This window comes from Zalophus californianus, chromosome 7 (assembly GCF_009762305.2).
Source record: "Zalophus californianus isolate mZalCal1 chromosome 7, mZalCal1.pri.v2, whole genome shotgun sequence".
NCBI classification, from domain to species: Eukaryota; Metazoa; Chordata; class Mammalia; order Carnivora; family Otariidae; genus Zalophus; species Zalophus californianus.
Genome location: NC_045601.1, coordinates 53,878,067 through 53,893,644, shown reverse-complemented (window position 1 = coordinate 53,893,644; position 15,578 = coordinate 53,878,067). Strand labels below are relative to the sequence as shown.

General features: G+C 43.5%; 1 protein-coding gene across 1 annotated transcript; it reads left to right on the top strand.

The window, feature by feature from the left end:
- The first annotated feature begins 4,431 nt into the window (after positions 1-4,431).
- Positions 4,432-4,994, top strand: LOC113927465 (interferon-induced transmembrane protein 1-like). The gene has a single exon (XM_035728703.1). It carries the CDS (start codon positions 4,432-4,434, stop codon positions 4,873-4,875), a length of 444 nt encoding a protein of 147 aa, XP_035584596.1. The 3' UTR covers positions 4,876-4,994.
- Positions 4,995-15,578: the final 10,584 nt, after the last annotated feature.

Here is a 15,578-nt window from a genome sequence, read left to right as displayed (position 1 = left end):
ACCACTTGTTTCTCTGCCTTTGAATTTTGTCAGTGGCGGCTGGCTGAGCCTGCCCTGTTTGGGACCCCTGGAGCCAGGTGCTGTCACACCCCTGTGTGCCAGGCAACATACGTAGTGTAATCCTGTTTTTGTAAAAAAAAAAGACAAACAAAACATATTTCAGCGTAAGTTAGAAGATGTGGAAAACGGGGAGGCGTGGTTTCCCCTGAGGTATCGGATGGGAGGGAGAAAAGGGATGTACTTTTTCACATAATACCTTTGTGTCATGTTGGGTTTTATTTTTTCCCACAATGGGCATCCATTGCTTTTGTAGCCCTGTACCCCCTTCCCACAGATGTCACCAGGGCCTACAGAGCAAAAAACCTGGAGTAGGTAAGTCATGTGGAGCTGGTGTGAGAGTCTGGATTTACTCCTGTCACCAGGCTCCCCTTTATCTACATGTTCTTATTAGAAAACAGAGAGAAAGAGATCTTAATAATGCTCCAAAAGTAAATACGGCATTTGGCTACAGAATCCATGTCTCCCTTTCCCCAAGCTTCTGAATTGTCAACGCAGTATTTTAGAGAAGTAACTGTGAATATACCTAAGGATTTCCCTAGAATCATGGCACATTAAGGTCTGGGAAATAATAAATGTGGAGTCCTTGATTATACCAAGAAGGAAGCTGAGGCAAAAAGGAAAGGTGGCTTGCCCAAGGCACATTGGCTTCTGGAATGTTTTTGGGTTCCTCTTTATTATTCCTACCAAAGGCCAAACAGATTAAAAAAAAAAAAGTGAGAGGCCACAAAAAAGTGAAATATACAAGGTTTGTGCTTTACAGAGTATATTTATTCAGAATAGCAGCCCCTGCCACCAGCCCCATCCTTCAGTTAGCCGCTTAGATCTCTTCCTGGAGACGCCTCGGGTAGTCTAAGTCTGGGCGAGATGCCCCTGCTTTGTACTTCCACGGTGCCTTTTCTTTTCCTGGTCATAGAGGCTGTTAGGAACTCAACTCTGACCTCCCCCTAAATGGGAGCCATGTGTTGAAGTCCTAACCCCCAATATGCCTGGGAAATTGACTGTATTTATTTTTTTAGTAACTTTTTAAAAATTTTATTTACTTATTTTTGAGAGGGAGAGCGCGCGTGCACACAGGTTGGGGGAGGGCAGAGAGAGAGGCAGATGCCCCACTGAGCAGGGAGCCTGATGCGGAACTGGATCCCGGGACCCTCGATCCCACGATGCTTACCTGACTGAGCCACCCAAGTGCCCCAAGCGACTGTATTTAGAGATAGAATCTCTAAAGAGGTAATTAATGTTAAATGAGGTCATATGGGTGTGCCGCAGCCCAATGACTGGTATTCTTCTTTTTAATTTAAATTCAATTAATTAACATATAATGTATTATTGGTTTCAGAGGCAGATGTCAGTGATTCATCAGTCTTATATAACACCCAGTGCTCTTATATCAGTGTCCTCCTTAATGCCCATCGACCAGTTACTCCATCCCCCCACCCCTTTCCCCTCCAGTGACCCTCAGTTTGTTCCCTATACTTAAGAGTCTCTCCTGTATTCTTAAAAGCAGAGGGAGAGTCACCAGCAATGTACACAGAGAAAAGGCCATCAGGGGACATGAAGAGAAGGTGGCCGTCTGCAAGCCAGGGAGAAGGGGCCTCAGGGGAAACCAATGTGCTCGTCCCCTGACCTCCGGCATCCAGAATTATGAGAAATAAAGGTCTGTGGTTTAAGCTCCTGAGTCTGTGATGTTTTGTTACAGCAAATTAGCTGACTAATACAGAGCCTCTGCTCACAGGAAGCTGGAAGTGCCTTTCTGTAAACTCTTGGAGGGCAAGACCCTGTTCCAACACTCTATCTCCGAGTACCTGGCTCTGTGCCTCAGACACAGTCAATTTTCAACAAATATCTGCTGAAAGAATAAATGAATTGCTGTTGGATACCATGTTCCATTCCTCATCCTTTTTTTTTTTTTTTTTATAGATGAAGAAACAAAAGGTCAAACATTAGAACGGGATGGATCCTAGTCTGATGAATGGTGCCTGGAAATGTCCCTGTACCCGCTATGCTGTTACAAGGGAAGAGCCCAAAGGCAAGTAGCCAATTCATGGTAGAATCTACACCACATGCCAGAACCGTGCCCGCCTCCCCAATACAGAGCTCCATAAAGTTCAGTCATAAAGGTCTTCCCATTGTTGTCTTAGTCTGCTCTGGCCGCCATAACAAAATACCCTGCACTCGGGGGCTTAAATAACAGAAATTTATCTTCTCACATTTCTGGAGGCTGGAAGTCTGAGACCAGAGTGCCAGCACGGGTGGGTTCTGGTGAAAGCTGGCTTCCTGGTTTGCAGATAGCTACCTTCCTGCTGTGTCCTCATATGGTTGATAGGAAAAGAGCAAACTCCCTGTGTATTTCTTCTTATAAGAGCACTGATCCTGGGGTGCCTGGGTGGCTCAGTGGGTTGAATGTCTGAACTCTTGGTTTTGGCTCAGGTCATGACCTCAGCGTCGTGAGACTGAGCCCCATGTTGGACTCCACACTCGGAGGGGAGTCTGCTTGGGATTCTCTTTCCCCCTTTGCCATTGCCCCCTACTCTTGTGTGCTTTCCCCCACCCCTCAAATAAATAAATCTTAAAAAAAAAAAAAAGCACTGATCCTATCATGAGGGCCCCACCCTTATGACCTCATCTAAGCCTCATTACCTCCCAAAGCCCCCAGCTTCAAATACCATTACACTGGGGGTTAGGGCTTCAACATAGCGATTTGGGAGGAACATAAACATTCAGTTCGTAACAATAGTGTTTTCACATTTTGTCACCCTGTTTGCCTTTGATCACGGATCTGAGAGAGATGGAACAGGTGTATCACTTCCCCATATCAATTTATCCCATTTTTGAACAGATGAAAAAAAAATAATGTCCAGAGAGATTACACGGTTTGTAACTCATTCTTTCATGTAACAAATAGTTACTGCAGACCTAGTATGTGCCAGGCTCTTGATGTGTAACTGACACTTGGCTTGATCTGCCTTATAGCCTAAGTACTAGTTCTTCTGCTATTTTCCAGTTAAGTCTAGTTATTTCCCAATTTAATTGTTCAAAACAGAAATAGTGCTGACTAGAATAGAATATAATCTTTTCCTTTCAGAAAATCCCATTCTAGGGCACCTGGGTGGCTCAGTTGGTTAAGCGACTGCCTTCGGCTCAGGTCACGATCCTGGAGTCCTGGGATCGAGTCCCACATCGGGCTTCCTGCTCAGCAGGGAGTCTGCTTCTCCCTCTGACCCTCTTCCCTCTCGTGCTCTCTATCTCTCATTCTCTCTCTCTCAAATAAATAAATAAAACCTTAAAAAAAAGAAAAAGAAAACCCCATTCTACACTAAGACACATAGGAGTGCTGGAGCACTCCTTTCCTGCTCACACTGGGCACTTCCGCCTCTTCTGCCTGAGCCTTTGAGGCTTTTAGAGGCCCCTTGTCAATGCCTGGTCTTCCTTCAAAACCTCCTCTGTGGTGTTTTCACCACCCCCTTCCCCACCAGAGGTAGTAGCACCCAGGTCTGTGCTCCTGCTTAGACCTTTTTTGCAGACAGCCCTCATCTCAGCCTCACTGGTCTTACTGATGGTACTGTGATTCACATCGTCCATGATACTTTTGGACTGGACTCTGCGATGCTTCAGAATGTGTGTCATACCTTCTGCCACCTTCTGCAGTAAGGATCTCAAGTGGCTCTTCCCTGCTGTGACTCAGACACAGGCTCTAGATACTCCAGCTGACTGGACTGGGGGCTAAGCCTCGAAATATGGGTTCAAGGCTGCATGTGGACGATGCCAGACTTTTCTGGGGCTCCCAGGCCCACTCAGGAGGAGGACTCTGAAGTGGATGATGACAAAGCCACACAACTGAATCTTCTCTTTTAAAAAAGTATACGGGGGTGCCTGGTTGGCTCAGTCGGTTGAGCGTCTGACTCTTGGTTTAGGTTCGGGTCATGATCTCAGGGTCCTGGGATCGAGCCCTATATTGGTCTCTGGCTCAGCACAGTCTGCTGGAGGTTATCTCCCTCTCCTTCTCCCTCTGCTTCTCTCCCTGCTGGTGCACGCTCTCTCTCTCTCTAAAATAAAGAAAATCTTTTTTTTTTAATTTTTTTTAAAGATTTTATTTATTTATTTGTCAGAGAGAGAAAGTGAGAGTGAACAGCACAAGCAGGGGGAATGGCAGAGGGAGAAGCAGACTCCCCACCAAGCAAGGAGCCCAACACAGGACTTGATCCCAGGACCCTGGGATCATGACCTGAGCCAAAGGCAGCCACTTAACCAACTGAGCCACCCAGGCACCCCTAAAATAAATAAAATCTTTAAAAAATAATAATAAAACAGAAGGGAGGGCCCAGAGCAAGGTCCGGCGCCCACATCCACACCACCGGTACTCCATCTCCCACCATGAACCACAACTCCCAGCAGTTCTTCCCGGGCGCCCACAACGGCGTCCCCCTGACCTATGAGATGCTCAAGGAGGAGCACGAGGTAGCTGTATTCGGGGCGCCCCAGAGTTCGGCTCCCGTGACGACCACTGTGATCAACATCAGTAGTGAGACAGCCGTGCCCAACCACATCATCTGGTCCCTGTTCAACACCATCTTCATGAACTGGTGCTGCCTGGGCTTCGTGGCCTTCGCCTACTCCGTGAAGATCAGGGACCGGAAGATGGTGGGTGACATGACTGGGGCCCAGACTTATGCCTCCACCGCCAAGTGCCTCAACATCTGGGCCCTGGTCCTGGGCCTCCTTCTGACCACTGGATCCATTGTTCTTCTGGTGTTTGTCTACACTACAGTCTACAGTGTATTTTTAAAGTCTATGCAGGAGAACAATGGGTACCACTAGGTGCTCATGGCAGGAGACCCAAGTCCTCCACCGTGCACTGCTGGCCCTGTCCCTTAGCGTCCAGCCCTTTACATTAACACACTTGCCTGCCTACAGCTGAATTCAATAAAGTACACTTGCGTGTGAAAAAAAATAAAATAAAATAAAAATAAAAAAAATAAAAAATAATAATAAAACAATTAAAAGTATACAGGTTGGATGGTGTTTTTCTTTCCTAGGGCTGCCATCACAAAGTGCCACAAACTGAGTGGCTTAGAACATCAGAAATTTATTATCTCACAATTTTGGAGTCAAGAAGACCAAAATCAACGTGTTGGCCAGGTTGGTTCTTTCTGAGGGCCGTGAACGAGCATCTGTTCCAGGCCTTTCTCTTTGTTTCTGGTAGCCTCAGCTGTTCCTTGGCTTGTCGATGGCATTCTCCCTATGTCTTCACATAGTCTTCCCTCTGTACGTGCCTGTCTCTGTGTCCAAATTTCTCCTTTTTATTTTATGTTAATTTAGTTTAGTTTATGAAAGATTTATTTGAGAGAGAGCATGCAGGCATGCATGGGGGGAAGGGCAGAGGGAGAGAATCTTCAAGCAGACTCCCCACAGAGCACAGAGCTTGATGCTGGGCCAGATCCAATGACCCATAAGATCATGACCTGAGCCAAAACCAAGAATCGGACACTCAACTGACTGAACCACCCAGGTGCCCCCAAATCTCTTTTTATAAGAATGCCAGTCATAGTGGATTGGAGCCATCCTAATGACCTCACCTCAACTTGATCATCTGCAAAGACCCTATTTCCAAATAATGTCCTATTCACAGATACTGAGGGTAAGGATTTCAGTGTCTTTTTGGGGATACACTTCAACTCATAAAAGTTGGGGAAAAGAGTAGTATGCTCATCTGGACCCAGTCCTAGCATACCAGAAGCACAGGGTCCCAGCGTGAATGTTCTGCTGACAAGGTGACTTCCTCCGCCTACCAGCACAAATCCAAGGATTCCTGCAAAACCTGTGACTGCAGGAACCTGCTTTCCCTTCTATTTCTAAAGAATGTGCCTAATTTAGGGGCACCTGGGTGGCTTAGTCGTTAAGCGTCTGCCTTCAGCTCAGGTCATGATCCCAGGGTCCTGGGATCAAGCCCCACATCGGGCTCCCTGCTCAGCAGGAAGCCTGCTTCTCCCTCTCCCGCTCCCCCTGCTTGTGTTCCCTCTCTCGCTGTGTCTCTCTCTGTCAAATAAATAAATAAATAATCTTAAAAAAAAAAAAAAGAATGTGCCTAATTTAATTTTGCTGCTCCTTGAAGACTTGGCCATTGCATTCATACTTCCATCCCTCAGCCCAATTGTTGTCTGGCAAATAGCAAGTGGTAATAAATACTGTGGTGCTTGCTAGTTGTAGAGTGCTGAGCTTATACAGTCAGACAGACCTGGATTTGAATCCCGACTCCAACGTGTGCCAAGTGTGAGATTTTAGAAGCTTGCTCAAACTTTTTAGCTTCCATTTCCCTATTTACAGCATGGGGGAACCCCACCCTACAGGTGGTTATAAACAAGGCGGTTAGGTTTAGCCCTGCTCTAGTGGTTGGCAGAAAGTTAGTTCAATAAAGGAGAGCTGTTATTTTTATTGGTCATAAATGAGGTAAGTGAACTGTTGAGATAACTAATCCAGGCACATAACAGTTGGGGTTTTGAAAAACACATTTCTAGTTTAGCAGCAAAAACACAAAGGGTCATATGCCCAACCTGAATGCAGTCTGGAAGACACCCATAGAACCCCATTTTATTTTATTATTTTATTTTATTATTTTTTAAAGATTTTATTTGTTTACTTGACACAGAGAGAGAGAGCACAAGAGGAGGAGCAACAGAGGGAGAGGGAGAAGCAGGCTCCCCGCTCAGCAGGGAGCCCGATGTGGGGCTTGATCCCAGGACCCTAGCATCATGACCTGAGCTGGACGCAAATGCTTAACCGACTGAGCCACCCAGGCGCTCCCCCCAGAACCCCATTTTAAGTCAAAACTCCATGCAGAAAGGGAGAGATGCCACCGTATAATTCTAAAACAGGTGATGGTTCCCAAACCACAATTCTAATGTTGATTCTCTTTCCACCATCCACAAGGAAAAGAACACTGCGTCCTGCTGTCTCTCTCCAGGACAGGTTCTGGAAGCCTCTATCATGTGAGCATACTGGTGTCACTAGAGCTCTGAGCTAAACAACCAAGCCAGTGAGATAATAAAGGTATTGCATGAGATCTGAGTTCATACATTTGTGTGTATGAAATAACTATGTTTATAATTTACTTTCTATTTTAAGCCCCATCGTTTTGGAGTCTTCCCCACCCTCAGCGGGCTTCCAAGGGCCTCTGACCTCCAGGCATTTGCCCACATCGTTCTGGCTAAGCCATCCATCATTCTGCTCACTATGCCCTGCAGGCAGCGGCTCTGCCAAGCCTGACTGGGGACATGATCATCTCTTTGCAAGGCTGCCTGGAACAGGGATACTTGATGCAAATGCCTACAGGAAGCAGCAAGGAGAATTCATGGGGGAAGCTGGTGGATTGCCTACTCAACACATAAGAACATCTTCACTTCTACAAAAAAATGCACTAGCTCCCCTGTTTTCTTTCAGTGTGAGCCATCTTTAGTCTATCTTTTGTTTCTCCATTTATGGAAAAAATCTTGGGTAAAGAGGAGCATCCTCTATTGTCTGGAAAACAGCAGTGCAAGTGTTAGGATGCATAACTCTTGGTGTCAGTGCAGGGAAAAGGCAGGGACAGGCGAGGACTCTGGCGAACTAGAGGGCTCATTCCTTATCCAAGGCAGGCAGCCATGTGGTGCCAGTATAGACTGAATCCAGTATGGCCAAATCCGCCAATTACTTTAGAGAAACCCGAACCTGGAATTTTATGTGAAATTGCCCAGATTTTCAATATGAGTGACTGAAATTCACACGGCCAAACAAAGGAAAATCTAGCCCACAGCCTCTAGTTTGTGGCCATGGCTCACATCCTTGTCTTCTCAAAAGGCAGGTCTGCCTCCCAGCCAGCTTGCCGGAAAGCTCCCGTGCCAGCTCTGCTCCTTCCCACCACCCTGTCCGGGATCCTGCTGCTTCTGCCCAAGACATTTTGCCTATGACTCAAATCGTCTCCTTGCTGGGGCTTTACGCTTTCAGAAACAAAAGCTTGAGGGCGATTTCAGCTTTCTGTTCCATCTCATGCCTTCACCAAGACAATAAACCCAGATGGGAATTTCTGCTTGGAGGCAGGGAAGAGAAAGGGAGAAATGACAGGAGAATAAAAATATAGATTAATCTCAAAAATATTATCTTGCTGAACATATTTGGGTTGAGGTTATCTATAAGGCAGTTTCAGAATTTCTCTGTGGCTTCTAAAGAAGCACTAGGAAAATCTTTTAGGAAGGAAATCCCCATTCAGGCAATTATCAGATTCCAGTTTTCACAGTAAAATATAAGTATCTAACACAGTGTCTTCTTAATAATTTATTATAATGTAATGTTTACTTTTATTAGTATAGTACCTTGTTTTCCTGACTCTGCCAGAGGCAATTTCTGAATTCAATAATAAGGTTTTTGAAAAATAAGTAATAACTTGAAGGTTTAGCCATCGAGTTAATAGTAAACACATGATACTAGTTATTACGGAGCCATCACTGGTTTAAAGGACTAACATTATTACTGAGCCATTACTGGTTTAAAAGACTAAAGCAATACAACCCTTGTGCTCCGGGAAGATGATAAATTTGGGAGCAGAAAGTTCAGACTCAAATCACCTTTGTTTCATCATTTTCTTTGGTGGTGGGAGAGAGAGGCTGGTCTCACTGTGATACTGATTTGAGTGGTCAGGAGTGGGGCAAGAATATTAGAAATACACCAGATGAAAATCCTTCAAATAAATGACCTTATTACCGTCCTGACCTATACAATCAGCATGGAGCAAAGAGTAGTAATTGCCCTTTGGAATTCACATGTGTGAATTTGAGGGAAAAGGGACCAGAGGAGTCCAATAATCTACATTACCCGCTTCCCTCGGAATATCTTACATTAGAAATTAGAGCGGTTTGAGGTTACTTTTCTTCAATAAAATTAAAAACAGTTTTTTAAAAGGAAAGTATTAGCATCAGTAGAAATAAATGACCTATGTACAGTGCAAGGGAGAAACTCATAACCAGTTTGTGGACAGACAGGGCACTTACGTTATGATTCTCTAAGACTCACACATTTGGTATTTCCTGAACTCTCTTTCTGGAGCTACTGAAGTTTTTGAATGGTATCTATAATAAAATATGTTACGTCCAAGTTGCTATCTAATGATTTAATAACATTTAAATGTTAAAAAATGAAGACACACAAAAGTAACAGCTTCTGTACCCATGCAAATTCTTTATAGATACTTGTTGCAATCCCAGCTTTTTTTTTTTTTAATATTTTATTTATTTATTTGACAGAGAGAGCAAGAGAGGGAACACAAGCAGGGGGAGTGGGAGAGGGAGAAGCAGGCTTCCCGCCGAGCAGGGAGCCCAATGCGGGGCTCGATCCCAGGACCCTGGGATCGCGACCTTAGCCGAAGGCAGACACTTAACAACTGAGCCACCCAGGCGAGCAATCCCAGCTCTGAGTGAGTAAACTTTGTACTTGGGGGAGACTGCATTTATTCAGCCTTGACATTGGGTAAGTAAATTATTTCAGTGCCAAAGGGATTTCTAGTCTAGGCTAGAGTAAGTAAATGTGTTTTCCCAGTGGCTACCTTCCCAGAGAATTTTTGCAGGGACAGAATTGGGCTGATTTCACGTGTAGAGAGAGGTGGGGGAGGCCATTTAGTACCTAAATTAGGGTTGTGCACCCATGCAGTTGGCAGGAGAGGGCGAGAACTCTCTGGAAGACGGCCTGACTGGTTTTAATGTGACAAAAACTTTCAAATTAAACAAATATTTATTGCACACCTACTACTGCAAAGCTTTGAGCCCTTTCGGGAATTAGAAAATGGATACGTCAAGCCCCTGTCCTCACAGAGATTTCAGTCTACCCAAGGAATCAACCGCTACCCCTGAGAACTGTAATATTGTAATATAAAGCAGAAGGCGACACCAGAGGGAGACCCAGCATAAGGATGAATGAGGAGCTGGCTCAGGAAGGTTCCATGAAGGACAAGGCTGTCCTGAGAGGCTACAGGAAGGCTGAGCGGGATTCTGACCCACACAGGCTGGGTGAAGGGCGTTCTGAGCAGAGAATACCGTGGGCAGCAGCTGAGTAGGAAACTGCAGGCCATATTTGGAAAACTATAAATAGCCCTTTTGAGTAAAAACCAGAGAGCCAGTGAAGTTAAGAGGCCAGGCAGAAGTAACAGGTAAGGTCAGAACAATAGGTAGTAGGCAGATGAAGGCCTGTGCTGGTGTGTGCCACAAATCTTCCTTGGTGCTCGACAATTTAATTGAAGACAGATGTGACCTCTGGCAGCCAGAAGCTGAGACGAGCCTGATCTCAAACAGCGAGCTCTGCTGCTCTCAACGATGCCGGGCTCTCAGACGACCTATCTCGGACTCGGTTTAGTGACCCAGCCGTAACTCACAAGTGGAGGGGTGCCAGGAAGAGTGATGAGGACAGAAACAGAAATGTAACCAATAACTCACCACTACCCCCTTTACAGGCTTGCCCCTCCATGCAGATGCTGAGAAGCCCAGTTTGTGTGTTCAGGGGGCACGCCTGTAAGAATGGAGTAGGGCCACCTGTTTATATGAGGAAGGAAAAGCTACCCCCCCAAACCGAGAAATTCAACAAAGAAATAACCAAACTAAGAAGTTCTGAGTCTGTTGGGTAACAAAAGATCATCCACAAAAGTTTTCATAGTATCCATATAATAGGGTTAATATTCTCCAGATGAAAATTTCCCCCTTTGCATGTCTTCCTTTTCTTTTCTTTTTTTTTTTTTTAAAGATTTTATTTATTTATTTGACAGAGAGAGACACAGCGAGAGAGGAAACACAAGCAGGGGGACTGGGAGAGGGAGAAGCAGGCTTCCTGCCAAGCAGGAGCCCGGCATGGGGCTCGATTCCAGGACTCTGGAATCATGACCTGAGCCGAAGGCAGACGCTTAATGACTGAGCCACCCAGGCACCCATCTTCCTTTTATTTTCCTGCTTGAATTTCAATTAGTCTCAACTAACTTTTTATAGCCAACCAGAAACACTTGCAGTAATCAAAGGCTTTAAAATAAAAAAATATAGTGCTACTATGTTGTGTGCATTCAGGGGATCCTTTGTAAGCACAGTAAAACCCCATAATAATGCACTCATCAAAAATATAATTTTAGATATAATGCAGAATTGGCAACTGGCTTCCATTCTGGGCCTAGCCCCTATCTGAGAACAGTACAGGGTCAGAGTCAGGGGTAGGGGCTAAAGTTCTATGCTAGGGGTGGGGATAGAGATCTTGGGGTGGAGACCAAGGTCATGAAGGTGAAGGAAAGGCATGTAAACTTGTTTCAGAAAAAGAGATAGGTGAAGAGTGAAATCTCTGGTCTCCGTATTCTCCAAGGTAAATCTCTGAATCTGGCCAACTAACTGGGACATTTCTGGAATCACTGATGCTTTCCTGCTGACTCTGGACTCAGAATTGTCCCAACAATATTTAAATTGAAGCCAACCACCACCACCAGGTGGCACCAAATTACAGCTTTGTCTGGCCGAATTTAGATATGGCAGTTGGACTCCCAGAATTCCTCACCAGCTAGCTCCACACTGGTTGTTTTGTTGTTTACCTTACAAAAAACTGTGACCTTACATTTCACATTACTGAATTCTTTGGCTCTCACCCAATTACAGTAGGGTTTTACTGAATTTATGATAACCAATAATCAAGGCAAGTACTCTCAGTGGACTACAGACCAAAGGAGACTAAATTAGACATTGTGCTGATTGTTTTATGCACATTAGCTGATTTAGTTCCTTCAGCAACCTATGTGGTTTAGGATGAATAAGATGGAACTAGCACTTCTATGGGCCAAAAATTATCAACTATGGACATCTTCACATAGTTTAATCTGATAGCTATTATTGAACGATTCCTTGGGTGCTGGGTTCTATATCTACCTCATAGCTTTAGCTTATTAACTGAATTATTCAAAAATTTTGATATATTTATTTTATGTGCTTGATCTATCAATTTCTGAAAGATGTGGCTAAAAATCTTTTAACTATAACTTGATTTATCCATTTCTCTCAGAAATTTTTTAAAGATGTTTCTTTGTATATTTTGATGTTGTATTGTTAGGTGCATACATGTTTTTGATGGTTAGAGCTTCTTGCTCTATTCCTTTAATCAGCATATAATGTCCTTCTTTGTCCCTTATATTTTTTTGCTCTATATTCTATATTGTCAGCTATTAAGATTCTTCCTTTTTTCTTTTGGTTCATAATTTTTTTCCATCTTTTATTTTTAAAGTTTTTGTGTCTTTTAATAAAGTTTCTCTTTTAGACAACTTATTATTGGATCTTACTTTTTAACCCAATTAGAGTGGGTTTTTTTTTAAGATTTATTTTTTTATTTGAGAGAGAAGGAGAAAGAGAGAGCATGCAAGCACAAGTGGGGGAGGAGAAAAGGGCCAAGGGAGAGGGAGAAAGAATCCCCAAGCAGACTCCCTGCTGAGTGTGGAGCCTGACATGGGGCTCAATCCCAGGACCCTGAGATCACAGCCTGAGCCAAAATCAAGAGCTACAGGCCTAACTGACTGAGCCACCCAGGTACCCCCAGAGTCTGGTTTTTAATTAGTCAATCTAATATTTAAAAAATTTTTAATTCTAGCATAGTTAACATACAGTGTTTGGTCAACTTAATTAATGTATATTTATTATAATTCATTCCAATATAAGTACTTATTTCTGCCATTTTATTCCACATTTTTCATTTACTACACATCTTATACTTCTTTTCCCCTTTCTGTATTTTTTTTTTTTTAGATGGGGGGGAGAGGCAGAGGGAGGGGGAGAGAGAGAAAAATCTTAAGCAGCCTCCATGCCCAGCACAGAGTCCAATATGGGGCTTGATCTCACAACCCTGAGATCATGACCTGAGCTGAAATTAAGGGTTGGATGCTTAACCGACTGAGCCACCCAGGCATCCCCCTTCTGTATTTTTTTAAAATCAAGGTATAAATAACTTCAATATTATTAGTTTCAGGTGTATAACATAATGATTAGAGTTTTCTTTCTAAAGATTTTAATTTTAAGTAACCTCTACATTCAATGTGGGGCTTGAACTCACAACCCTGAGGTCAGGAGTTGCATGCTCGGGGCACCTGGGTGGCTCACTAGTTAAGTGTCTGCCTTCGGCTCAGGTCATGATCCCGGGGTCCTGGGATCGAGCCCTGCATCGGGCTCCTTGCTCAGTGGCGAGTCTGCTTCTCCCTCTCCCACTCCCCACTGCTTGTGTTCCCTCTCTCGCTGTGTCTCTCTCTGTCAAATAAATAAATAAAATCTTAAAAAAAAAAAGAAAAAAGAGTTGCATGCTCTTCCAACTGAGCCAGCTGGGCGCCCTGTGATTAAATATTTGTATATACAGTTGATCCTTGAACAATGTTGGGGTTAGGAGCACTACCCACCACAGTTGAAAATCCACGTATAACTTTTGACTCCCCAAAACTTAACTATTAATAGCCTACTGTTGACTGGAAGCCTCACTGAAGAACATAAACAATTGAGTAACACATCTCTTATATGTATTATATACTGTATTTTTTTTTTTTTTAAAGATTTTATTTATTTATTTGACAGAGAGAGACACAGTGAGAGAGGGAACACAAGCAGGGGGAGTGGGAGAGGGAGAAGCGAAGCAGGCTTCCCGCGGAGCAGGGAGCCCGATGTGGGGCCCGATCCCAAGACCCTGGGATCATGACCTGAGCCGAAGGCAGACGCTTAACGACTGAGCCACCCAGGCGCCCCTATTGTACTTTTTTTTTAAGATTTTATTTATTTGACAGAGAGAGACACAGCGAGAGAGGGAACACAAGCAGGGGGAGTGGGAGAGGGAGAAGTAAGCTTCCCACAGAGCAGGGAGCCAGATGCGGGGCTGATCCCAGGACCCTGGGATCATGACCTGAGCGAAGGCAGAGCTTAACGATTGAGCCACCCAGGCGCCCCTATATACTGTATTCTCACAATAAAGTAAGCTAGAGAAAAGAAAATCATAATGAAAATACATTACCAGGACTGTATTTTTGGGAAACATCTGCATATAAGTGAACCCACACAGTTCAAAGCTGCATTGTTCAAGGGACAACTATATTACGAGATGATCACCACAGTAAGTTTAGTTAACATCCATTACCACACATAGCTACAGAGGTTTTTTTTCTTGTGATGAGAACTTCTAAGCTTTACTCTTTTAGCAATTTCCAAATATGCAATACAATATTATTCACCATAGTTACCATGCCATACATTACATCCCTATGACTTGTTTTATAACTGGAGGTTTATACATTTTGACCCTCTTCACCCATCTTCCACCTGCCCCCCCCACCACCCCCCACCCTCCCCCCAGCAAACAGCAATCTATTTCCTGTATCTAAGAGTTCAGGTTTTTTGTTTGTTTGTTTTTAAGATTCCACACATGAGAGAGGTCATGGAGTATTTGTTTTTCTCCATAGATTTTTATTTTTCTGGCTTAAATGTTGAGCATTTCAATCTGCCCAGAATCTGTCTTACTTCAAAGCTTGTGTTCTCTTTGTTGCACCACAGCAAGAATTAGAATATCAATGGAACCTTAGAAATTTGTCATCTACCCCCACTGGATCCAAAACTGGAATGTATGTGAGAATTACTTGGAAGCTTTTGAGAAATGCTATTCCTGCACCTCACCTTCAGAGATTCTGGCTCAGTACATCCAGGGAAAGCCCTGATACTAACACAAGCCCCTAATTTTGATGCAGGTGGTTCACATACCACATTGTGGGAATATTGTTACCATCTAGCCTCATAACTTCCCAAATGATAAGCTTTATGCTTATCTTTGTACTTTAAGTATTGCTTTTTAAAGACACACCCCTGGGGGAAGGGGAAGATACACCCCTGGAAAAGAAGATCTCCAAAACACAAATTTGGAGACAAAACAGAAAGAAGAGCCTAGGTCACACAGTCAGTTTCTTGGTCTGAACAGCGACTGTTGCAGGTCATCAAAGTGATGGGTCCAATTATGTTAAAATGTCCATTACAAGCTAGGGGTACTTTCATTTTGCACTCTTTAATTTTCATTTTTCTGATTAATTCAATACAACTTCTAAGCAATACAAAAATGTAAAAACGTAATATTAGATCATTTTCTACTTCCTGTACTCAGTTTTATAAGCTGATGTTAAACATAATAGAGCAAGCAACTATATGTAATTGTAGAAATTACTGCTAGGAATTTGCATATGAAATACACACCTTTTACTGCCTCTAGTTGGCATTGTTAACTAGGTTATAAATAGTACAGCTGATACACTGCAAACAGAGAGCGCTTTTTGATGGGCACATGCTATGAATGGAAGAAGTGTTCAAACACAATGTTTAAGTTGGAAAGCTTTCATTAGAACTAGCCAAGGGGGAAAATGGTTTATTTCCTAATCATAGCCTTGCTTAAGGATCCAATCATATAGAAAGATTTATGGTAAAGCTTTCTAAAACCAGATATTTATGCTACTATTTGGGTAAACAAGTGAT

Excerpts from the sequence above, each read along its gene's own strand:
- LOC113927465 (XM_035728703.1), top strand. The coding sequence starts at position 4,432 with ATGAACCACAACTCCCAGCAGTTCTTCCCGGGCGCCCACAACGGCGTC.